The sequence below is a fragment of the Dromaius novaehollandiae genome, chromosome 10, assembly GCF_036370855.1.
Source record: "Dromaius novaehollandiae isolate bDroNov1 chromosome 10, bDroNov1.hap1, whole genome shotgun sequence".
Classification (NCBI taxonomy): domain Eukaryota; kingdom Metazoa; phylum Chordata; class Aves; order Casuariiformes; family Dromaiidae; genus Dromaius; species Dromaius novaehollandiae.
This window is the reverse complement of record NC_088107.1, coordinates 19,318,067-19,328,662: the sequence shown is the minus strand read 5'-3', so window position 1 is coordinate 19,328,662 and position 10,596 is coordinate 19,318,067. Positions and strand designations below refer to the sequence as shown.

Sequence of the window (10,596 nt, the reverse complement as noted above, 5' to 3'; positions counted from 1 at the left end):
CTCATGCCGCGAGCCTGCAGCTGTTTCACACTGTTTATGGTTTTAAAGGTCGGTCCTATATAAAACCCCTGCTCTTCCCCAGACAAAGGAAAGGCAGCAGGCAAAGCCGGGCAAGGCTTCTCTAGTCCGCAGCAAACCGAAGGTGCCTGAAGTACTTTTGGAAAACTAGTGATGCAGATGGCAGTTCATACGGCGCGGGGAGCGGGCGGCAGCTCGGGGTCGGTCCGTTGTGCCCCCAGAGAGCGGAAAGCAAAGTTAAGAAGCGGCAGAGAAACCGCGACACCGAAGGAGAGCACGGCGGAAAGGGCAAAGCCGAAGGGCGGCTCGCCTGACCGGCAGCCCTCCGCTTTCCCCGGGGCGTTTTCTCTGCTTTCGAGGAAAAGAAGAGAGATGGGGAGGCAAGAAGAGGAAGGCAGGAGCCGGGGGGGGACGGCGAGGAAACTTGGGGGCCGCGCGGGCGGCCCGGGTCAGTGCACCGCCACCGAGTGCAGGGCGGGCGCCGGGCTGGTGAGAGTCTCGCTGGGGGTGGCCGGGCTGCTTTGGCTGGTGGCGGTCTGCGAGGACGTGGGGCTAAGGGAGGGCGGCGAGTTCGAGAGGATGGTGGGGATGGGCGCGGGCAGCGCCGGCAGCGCCGGCACCGCGGCGGGCGTGGGCTTGATGGGGACGGGGATGGCCGGCAGCGTCTGCCCGCCGTGGCAGAGCGGCTTGAGGGGCACGCCGTAGGCGCTGTACTCGCTGCTGGCCATGGAGATGGGGGTGGCGGTGTCGATCATGCCGGAGCTGTACATGTGGGGCCAGCCCGTGCCGATGGAGCTGCCCACCGTAGTCAACTGGTTGGGGAGGGGGTAGGCGGCCGGCATGGGCTGCATCGTGGAAAAGGCGAGTCCCCCGGGCATCTTGTACTCTCTGGCGATGATGTTCTCGATGGCGAAGGGGTGCTTGAAGCTGGAGGGCTGGGACACGCCGAGGTTGTACGTGGACATCTGGGGCAGGTGGGTGCCGGTGGCGGCCAGGGCGCTGAGGCGCAGCTTGGCCTGCTGCTGCAGGTACTGCGCCGCGTCGGCCGGCTTGCTGGGCGCCAGGTGCTCCGACTTGAGCACCTTGAAGCGCTTGCGGCGGCGCAGGAAGCTGCCGTTCTCGAACATGTCCCCGCAGCTGGGGTGCAGCGCCCAGAAGCTGCCCTTGCCCGGCTGGTCGGGCCGGCGCGGGATCTTGATGAAGCAGTCGTTGAAGGAGAGGTTGTGGCGCAGGGAGTTCTGCCAGCGCTGCGTGTTCTCCCGGTAATAGGGGAAGCGGTCCATGATGAACTTGTAGATCTCGCTGAGGGGCAGCATCTTCTCCGGGGAGCTCTGGATCGCCATGGCGGTCAGGGAGATGTAGGAGTAGGGCGGCTTCTGGTCACTGTAAGTGTTTCTGCCCGGGCGAGGCATCTTCGCTGGGGGACCCGCAGAGACCTGCAGAAGGGCAGCGACAGGGAAGGGGTCGGGGCGAGGGGAGAGGGGTGAGTCCGGGAGGGCTCGCACCGACGCCCGGCCGAGGCAGCGGCGAGGGGCGGGGGTGGAGAAAGAGGGGCGCGGCGGAGCGGAGCCTCCAGGAGGGGCCGGGTCGGGGGGCGACCCGGAGCGCTGCGCCGCCGCCGGGGGACGCGACGTGCCCTTCCCCGGTCCGGCCTCGCTCAGCGCAGCCGCCCCGCAGCCGCCCGGCGCCAGCCAAGTTACCCCAGCGTTAGCTCTGCCTCTTGGTCTTGGGGAGGAGGAGAAGGGGGCCCCTTCCCATCGCCTCCCCTGCCCTCCTCTGCTCCCCGGCGGCTCCCACCCCAGCCCACGCCAGCCCTACGGATGCCCACCTTAAAGTTGCTGGAAGTTGACAGCCTGCATCCGGGACGGAGCTGGGAGTCGGGGCTCTTTCCCAGCCCGCTCCTCCGGCGCCTCTCTCGCTCCCTTCCCGGCCACTGCTCCGTTTTAGTCCTGAGGAGGCAGCGAGCTGGCTCGGTTTGGGAATCCTCGTGTACACCCCTCCCTTCTCCTCCGCGGGCTGAATCAGCTTCTTTTACACCACCGGCAGCTGGACTGTGGCAGGGGCAGGTCTGCTTCTCTGCAGCTGAGATGAGCTAAGTAGTTGCCTCCATGTCCTTCCTCTAACCATCTGATAGTTTTATGTGGTGACATGAGCAGAAAAGACCCCTGTAGAGGCGCTTCATTAATGTGCCACTTCTTCGCTATCATATGACAATCGCCTTGGGAGGAGGGGGAGGGGAGCGGGGCGGAGGGGGCTGGAGAGAAAGGCATAATCTGGTTTCATTTACACCTATTTACATGGACACCTTGGGCCAATAGGAATCATTTCCATTTGAAGACAAGGAGAGGGGTGAAAAGGCTCCGCAAGCGGAATTGCAGTGCGATGGTACCCAGTAACGGGGGGTGCGGGGGGGAGGTATGCACTAACCTTTCTGTGGACTTTGCAGGAAGCTTAGTCTGCAATTCACCCTTACCGGTGGAGCTACCGAGCAGTGGGATGTTTGACATGGAAATTGCTTGGCTGTGGTATTCTGTTTGTTCTGCATTGTTATCTGATTTGTATTGTTGGCTAACTTAAGGAGAGTCTTTTCCCCTGTAGCGAGAGACTTTCTCTTTGCCATCTCCGTCCGAGCCCCTGCCTCGCTCGCGAAGGCTTGTTTCAGCGGAGAGAAGAGGCGGGGGCTCCTCCGTACCCGCCCGGGGGAAGTTTGCCTTCCTGCCCCGCTCCAGACACGCGCGTTGGTGCAGTTCCCCGGGCCCGCTGGGGCCGCAGCGTGGAGGCCGCCGTGAAATCTGCCGCAGCGCCCGGGCTCGCTGCGGGCGGCCGAGGCGGCGCCGCCTGCGCTCCCGGCCCGGGCTGCCCGGCCGCCGCGCTGCCTGCGGGCAGCCTGGCGCCTTCCCCGGGGGCCGAGCGCTGCGCCGGTGCCGCCGTGCTTGGCGGTGCACACGCTCACGGAGGCGCCGGCAGGCAGGGCGTCTAACGCTCGAGTTGCGGCTCTCTGCTCCGCCCTGCTGCCGCCTTCCCCGGTGCCACGGCCCGATCCTGGAGCCGCGGCTCCGCCGAGCGCCTCGCTGCCAGCCGGGCGTTCCGGGAGCAGCTCGGGCCCGGGGGGCCCGGGCTCGCCCTGGCGGCGGGGGAAGTTTGTGTGATGTGTATTCCCGAGGCTGCGGTGCATCCTGTCACCCTAGAGCCAGAATAAAAGATTGGCTCAGGAGCTGCAAGCCCTGGAAAAAAGATCCTTTGTGGTGAATACCCATCCACTCCCTTAACAATATTTTCGGAGCCGGTCAATAACTCACCAAAACGTAACTTAAACACGATGAATTTAGGAGATTAAACAATTTCATTAATATTGAAATGGCTGCTGAGGCTGAGCGCGCCCGCTTGAAATGCAAGCGCACGTTTTTCAATATTAACAGAAGTACTTGAAGAAGAGAATAATGTCACCTTCTTAATTCAGCAAAAATAACGGGGGTGGGGGAGGGAGCGCCCGCTCCGGCTGTCTGGGTAGAGCGGTCTTCTGCGATATGGGCTCTGCCTGCGGATTAGAGTCTTCTTTTAGGGACAGTTCCCATCGGGCAGGGCTCCCTGAAATCCCGCAGGAGCTTGAAAAGGCATGTAACACTGCAGCTAGACCTCGTTAAACTGGGTTCCCCTCGTTGCAGCACGGCTGCCCTGCGTCCCGCCTAATCCCCCTCTCCCGGGGCAGGACGTCCTTTAGAGAGCAGTGGGGAAATAACGGCGCTTCCCGGCGTCGGAGCAGCCGAGCTTGGCCCCGCGATGCCAAGCCGGCGAGCCCGGCGCGGGGGACCTGCCGCCGGTCACCCGCCTGCCGGAGAGGGGCCGGGGGCTGCGGGCGTTCAAAGCCCGGAGCTGCCGGGCTCGGCTGGCGGGCGGCGCGGTGCCGTGTGCGCGCCGGCAGGGCAGGGACGCAGCCCCCGCTCGGGGGGCAGGTAGGCGGTGATGAGCCGCTGGGCTTGTGCTCGAGTTTGGGACAGACGGTGCTCTGACATGAGCACGGCTTCCCGCCGGCGTCCCCTGGGACACCGGGCAGAAGGCTCCTGTTTTTGTATTGAGAACCCCCAAATATGCAGGTTTAAGGGGAACACCCCCCGCTACACACACACACACACACACACACACACACACACACACGCTGCACTCCTTTCTAACAATCCCCCGTGCGGATTTTGTCTTTCAGCCCAAGTTCACTCCTGGGATGCTTGTGAAAACGAGAGCTCAGAAGCAGCACGGGCGTAAATGAAATCCACAGGCTGACAAATTCTTTTTTTCTGCTTTTTTTTGCCGGTACCTTTTATTTTCGAAGAAAGAAAAAAAACCGCTGGCGCAAATGGGAACCCGTAAGCTGTAAAGTTAAAGAAAAGTCGACTTCCGTTGTCATTTGCTGCTCCGAGTGCAAATGAGGTATGTTTGTAAGCGGCCCGCTTTTTTCCTCCGTGCAAAGGAATGTGCGAGCGGAGGGCTAGGGCAGGCAGAGCGGTGCCGGTAATTGATACCCGAAGTTTCACCTCGTGTTAAGCACGCAACAAATGACAGACTTGGGCAGTATAGGATTTAAATGTAACTTGTAGCATTTGCCTTTTACTTTGAAAGCCAACATTAGGGAGGAGGAGAGGGGGCGAGTACGAGTGCTTGCAAAGTGAATCCAAATCCATTGTGCAGAAAACCAAAACAAACAGACGTTTTTCTGAAGCCTAATTCAAGTAAGAAGCTCAGTGGAAGTGTTGGGAAAACTGTATAAAATACACATAAGTCAATTATATCAATGTGCAAACCTAATGGAAATCTATTTCGTGCAATAGCCATTCAGTCCTTCCATGGAGCCCATCACGGACCACCTTTCTGCATGGAAGGTTCGCAATAGCCCCCTTTCCCACAAGCAAGACCACACACGTTTACAGATTTGGTAATAATTTATGCTAATTTTCCTCCATAAATCCACAATTCGCTTCAGTGGCAAGCGGGGCTGTTGAGAGAGGAAAAGGAGACAGAAAAGTGACAAATACAATATTGATTTTGAATCCTTCTGGCTGTAGGCAGGTGTGTTCCTTTGCAGGGGGAGGAGTGCGAGAGGGGCTGTGGAGGAAGCCAAGAAGTTTTCCAGGGATAAAAAAATCCACACAGTGTGAAAGAATAGCTCGCAGAACCTTGTTAATATTTACAAACCAGTTGGGAGAAAAGAGAAGGGAGGAGGGAAGTACCAGCTTCTTAGGGTTTCCTAGGCTGCGAAACACAATGCCAGGCTCCGAGCAAGCTTCCCCGTTTTGGAAAGTCAACGCCAGGCTGCTGGTTGCGGCCGCGTTTCGGCTAAGCCTCGCTCTCTTTTTTTGTAATGGTTCTGTTTCCCCTGGCTCCCCGGGGGCCGGCAGGGAGAAGCAAGCGGAGGGCTTGGGGCTCCCCCGCTCCGTTGTGCGGCCGAGCTGGCGGTGCGCAGTGCCGGGGTGCCCCGGCCGCGCTGGGAGCTGCGGCTGAGCTGAGCGCGGCGGCGCTTTGTCCCACCGCACATTCTTTACCAAATCTGCCACTTTGGCGTGAAACTACTTAGCGCCTTTCAAAAGGATTTTGTGCCTTTCGCATTGAGCACTAAACAAACTCCCCCTGCCTGTCAGCGCTCAACTGAGAGCTGCTCCCCAAACCCGTAAGCCTAGCAGCGACGTAGCCGCCGGGATTCGCGGTGCCCTTTGTGCCCCGGGGGCCGGGCTCGGGCCGGCTGCGCTCCGCCGGCGCTGCCCTGCCGTCGCCCGGGGCTCCCCGCCGCCGCCGCGCTGCGTGGCGCGCCCTGGCCGCCCGCCCCGCCGGGCGTTTCAAGCGCCGGCAGCCCCGCCGGGACCTTGCCCCGCTGCGCCGCGCCCGGGGGGGTCGCAGGACGGCCGCTGCCCCAGGGCACCTTCCTTCAGCCGCAGGCGGTAGGGCCGGCGGGCCCGGCGATGAGGATCGCAGCGCTGGCACTACCCGCCCTCCCTCTTCGCCGGGGGCCCTCGCGGCCCGGGGGGGCGGGCTCGGCCGTGCGCGCTCCCCGGCGCCCGCCTCGGCTCCGGCTGGCGGGGGGCTGGGGGCAGCGGGTCGCTGCCGTGGGCATGCGGAGCCCCGGCAGCGCCTGCGCCCGGCCACGGGTCTGTCGGAGCTCAGAGGCCTCCCGCGGCTGCGGCGGAGCCGCGCTCGGCAGCGGCCGCTGCCTGCCCGGGGCGCCCGAGGCCAGCGCCCGGGACTGCCCGGCTTCCCCAGGCCTGCGAACAGGCTGCCGTTCCCTCCCATCCGTCCCGGGCCTGTCCCGGGGCGGCAGGCTCCCGCCGGGAGCTGGCTTCCCAGCAGAGCTGCTTTTCCCTCCGTGCTCCCCCGCCGCCGGGGGCAGGTGCAAACGCGCTAAGCGCAGCACCTCGGTGTCGCCCCCGGAGGAGCTGGGACCCCGCCGGGGCGGCTCCGGCCCCGCGGGTGCGACGCACCGAGCGCGGGAGCCCGGGCTACTCGCGCTGCCGTGCCTGCCGCGGGTGCGCAGCCTCCGCGGCCCTCCTGCCCGCGGCGCGGCTGTCCGCCTGCTCCCGGCCTCTGGGCGGCTGGGCAGGAGCGCGCCCGGCCCGGGCTTCCGCGGTGGCGGCGCCCCTCGCGAGCGCGCTCCTGTGCACCGCTCTGTCCCCGCGGGCTCCGGCTCGAGCCTCGACGGCACTGCCCTGAGAGCCCAGCTTTGCAGTGAAGCCCCCTTGCCTTGCCTTGCCTTGCCTTCCCTTCCCTTCCCCGCAGGAGTATTTATCTAAACTTATGGGGTTTGTTGATTCGTTTATTTATTTATTGAAAAAAGTATCAGGGGAGGCCTTGCAAACTTTTTCTTTTTAATCTTCTCTTTTAAATAAATGTCGCATTTCAAGCCGCCCTCTCCTCTCTTTTTCACATTGTAGGAAATATTGAAAATGCCACCTTAGTATTGAAGGGATTAACTTGCTTTTCTCCCAGCCCCTAACTCTGGTGTAAAGGGAGCAGTAGATCAACTGTATAATGTGTGCACTGTTTGGTCATTTGTACAAGCAGAACAAAGGTTGAGCTAAGCCAAATTGCATTGCACTTGTGAACCGAGTCCCAATTTGAAGTATCTTTTACAGCAGGGGGAATGAGAACAATTTCGTGTATGTCTAAAAGGGAATAACAAAGCCACTTTCTAGAGCATCTCAAAGTGAAGTAGTGAGGCGTGACATTCCCAGGGTGAGGAGGGACAAAGGCAGGGTCAGGGGGATGAAAAAGGGAATCAAACAGCCACTTTCACATGTCTGCCCTCAACTGCTGCACCTCTCCATAATAGGAAACAACTGTTGTAAAAAGGGGGATTGCTCCCATTCATTCAAAATAGCAAATGATAGCTAAACAACATTGTCAAAACTGAATCAACTTCTGTGCAGTACCACCCAGAAAAAGGTATTGTGTTTTGGTTAATAGCTGGGTGGAGCAAACTTGATTTTCTTTTCTTTTTTCCTTCTTTCTTTTTAGCTTCTTTTTTAAAAAGAGACTCTTGTATCCAGATCAGTTTGTTTCATAAAGTTTTTTTTTTTTAATCTTCAGGATTTGTCGAAGCCATGCTCATCTCACTGCTGCTTTCTCCCACAGTCTGCTCTTGTCTTGCTGTTTGGCACAAAACAAGAAAGAAAAAACAAACCGAGGGTAAGGTCCCCCTTTCCCTGTGGCCGGAATTGCAGAATACCTAAGGAATGTAGATCTTTCCCGAATTGCCTGTCTGAGACGCCGGGCAAAACCACCTTTAAAACACTAAGTTATTACTAAACCAAACATTGTGAAATGGTTTTTATGATAATTGACAGTGATTTTAAGCTGCATCTCCCCAAGAATAATGGCTTGCATGTCACCGTTATTTCCCCTCTTTAAAACCAAAGGTAATAACCGTTTGAGGAAGTCGGACTAATGCAAACTTTAAGGGAAACGTTTTCCCCCACTGTGTGAAGCCTTTAACGAGCTGGGATTTAATTAGGGTCCGAACTTTGAGTGCGTGTGTTTTTCCCCTGTTGGCAGGGGGCATGTTGGCAGGCAGATCTTTAACCTACAGCAGTAAAACCGGGCGGCGGCCGGGGGCCAGGCCGTGCGGCCGTGCGTGCGTGCGTGCCGCTGCCGCGCTGCCCTCCCCGCCGCGCCCCCCCGCGCCGCGCCGCCCCGCCGCCACCCACAAAGCCGGCCGGAGGGGGGCCGCTCCCGGCGCCCGCGCCCCCCGCCCGCCGCCCGCAGAGCCCGCGGCGCCGGGGGTGGCGGCGCGCTCGCCGCTGCGGCCGCGGCGATGGGCAGGGGCAGAGCGCGGAGGGGCCTCTCCCGAGCCTTGCGGGCTTCGGCGCTCCCGGCGGGTGTTGCCAACCTCCGCCTCGGCTCGCCGGCCGCCGCGCTCACAACGCGAGCAAGGCTCCCGTCTTCCCATCAACCCTCGGCTCTGCAGCGAAGAACGTATTAACCTTCTTTAATATTTCATTCCTGGAAGAGGTTCTTTGGATCTAACTTTAGAAAAGATTTCCCCGCAGCGATTTCTTCCCTTACGTTTTCTCTCCGTCTTTATTACTGAGCGATACTGTAGTCATACAGCATTTAATCAGCTAAAGAGGAAAGTATTTGATAGAGTTTTTTTCCTTTGGCGAGGAAAGATTTTACGTGGGAATAAAAGGCGTTCCGAGCGGCAGAGTTTTCTGAGCTCTCGGAGGAGAGGTCTGCTCTGCCGTAAGGGGGAAAGCCCCCTTGGAAAGTGTTTCCCTCTCCTGGGCCACGACCCGTGAAACCTCGAGCCCTGTGTTTTGGAGGGCAGCAGCCTGAGCTGGCACGAGCGTTTGCTCATGAAGGCAGATGTATACTGTTAAAAGTCACGGAGCCAGCGGAAGGGAGCCGCCCCGCCGCTCTCCGCGGGCGCGGGGCTGCGCGGCCCGCGGACCTGTTGCCGGCGCCGCGCGGAGCTGCGCGGGGCTGCCTGGGTAAACGGCTTGTGTATCTCACATTATCATCCCGCTGTCTGCAGGCAATGTAGATTTTCTAAAGATCTAATGAATAAACAACCAGCAAGTGCTGGCGGTGTAATTTACATTGTTAATGCCTACATGTGTATAATAAATATGCATTTGTATGTCTTCAAATAAACTCTTTTCAGCTTCTAACCTGTGGTGATTTTTTTTCAAAGCTGTCCATTCCAAGTAGCCAATTTTCCTTTTCCTTTCCTGCGCTGGTAGGGAGCGTTACGTCTAGTCGGCCGTGGCAGCGAGAGCCGCGGCGGCCGGGGCACCGCCAGCCCGCCGCAGCCCAGCCCCGCGCCGCAGCCAGACCCCGCGCCGCAGCCAGGACCCCGCGCCGCAGCCAGGACCCGGGCCGCAGCCAGGACCCGCGCCGCAGCCGGGACCCCGCGCCGCAGCCAGGACCCCGCGCCGCAGCCGGGACCCGGGCCGCAGCCAGACCCCGCGCCGCAGCCGGGACCCGCGCCGCAGCCAGGACCCGGGCCGCAGCCAGGACCCGGGCCGCAGCCAGACCCCGCGCCGCAGCCGGGACCCGCGCCGCAGCCAGGACCCGGGCCGCAGCGGGCGCAGCCAGGGCCGGGCCGCCGCGGCAGGCACTCGTTTCTCGGTGAAACCTGCTACAGCTTACACAGAGAACAATTTAAATGTAAAATATTAGCTCATTGTGTTAGTGTGGAGGTGCAAAGAACAGGCCATTCAGAAACTGAGCTTCAAAGGCATCGGCTTCCCTCAAGGAAAAGTTTACTAACGTGGATGCTCCCGCCCGCCCGCCCTCCTCCTCCTCCTCCTCCCCCCTCGCGCGTTGGAGACGCACGGTTTTCCCCGAACGCCTCTGTAGAGGGCATCCCTGACCAGGCTTCCTCCCGCTCCGGCAGAGCCAGCCCCGGCGCTGCGAACCGCGCCGCGGGGCTGCCCCGCGCCGCGCCGCCCGAGATGCGGCTGCCGCGCCACCGCCGCGGCTCGCACCCAGGACCTTCACCGGGAGGCGAGGCCGCCTTTCGCTGCCAGATCCTAAGGCAGAAAAGCTTCGCACTTGCAGCCCCTACTGACTTCACCTTGGGAGGGATAAAGATTTCCTCCTCATTTTTCGCCACAAACCAGGTGCCACTTTCTTATACCGCTTGATGGAAAATGTCTCATCTTCAGCGAGCTGGGTCTGGCATACATTATTTTAATTAAGTCTATGGCGATTTACTTTCCTCTGAGATCCATTCCGCTGTGCAATTAGGAACGTATTGGTGCTAGCACATATGAATATTCAGGAGAGTGTCAATTAATTAGCAGACAGAGGAATCTCATTATGGTGCTCGAAACCCTTATAGCGCTAAGCAGAATTAAGGGGGCATTTGCCAATGTGCTGGATTAGTGAATATTTTACTGCGCGCTCATTTAACTTCATTATCATAGCACTTACACTACTCTCTGATTTTATTAATTAAATTGCTCATTAATTTATCCAGAAAGAGGGATAAAAGTTTTATGACGCCACAGCACTTGCGTAGACGGCTTAGAAAGCCACCTCCCGCGTCACCCCGCCGCTCGGCAGCGCCGGCCCCGCCCGGGCGGCCCGGCCCCC

General features: G+C 59.9%; 1 protein-coding gene across 1 annotated transcript; it reads right to left on the bottom strand.

Annotated features, from left to right (window-relative positions):
* Nucleotides 1–467: 467 nt before the first annotated feature.
* Nucleotides 468–1,442, bottom strand: FOXB1 (forkhead box B1). The gene has a single exon (XM_026113432.2). It carries the CDS (start codon nt 1,428–1,430, stop codon nt 468–470), a length of 963 nt encoding a protein of 320 aa, XP_025969217.1. The 5' UTR covers nt 1,431–1,442.
* Nucleotides 1,443–10,596: the final 9,154 nt, after the last annotated feature.

Bases quoted from the DNA above. Each gene is read 5' to 3' on its own strand.
- FOXB1 (XM_026113432.2), bottom strand. From the start codon at position 1,430: ATGCCTCGCCCGGGCAGAAACACTTACAGTGACCAGAAGCCGCCCTAC.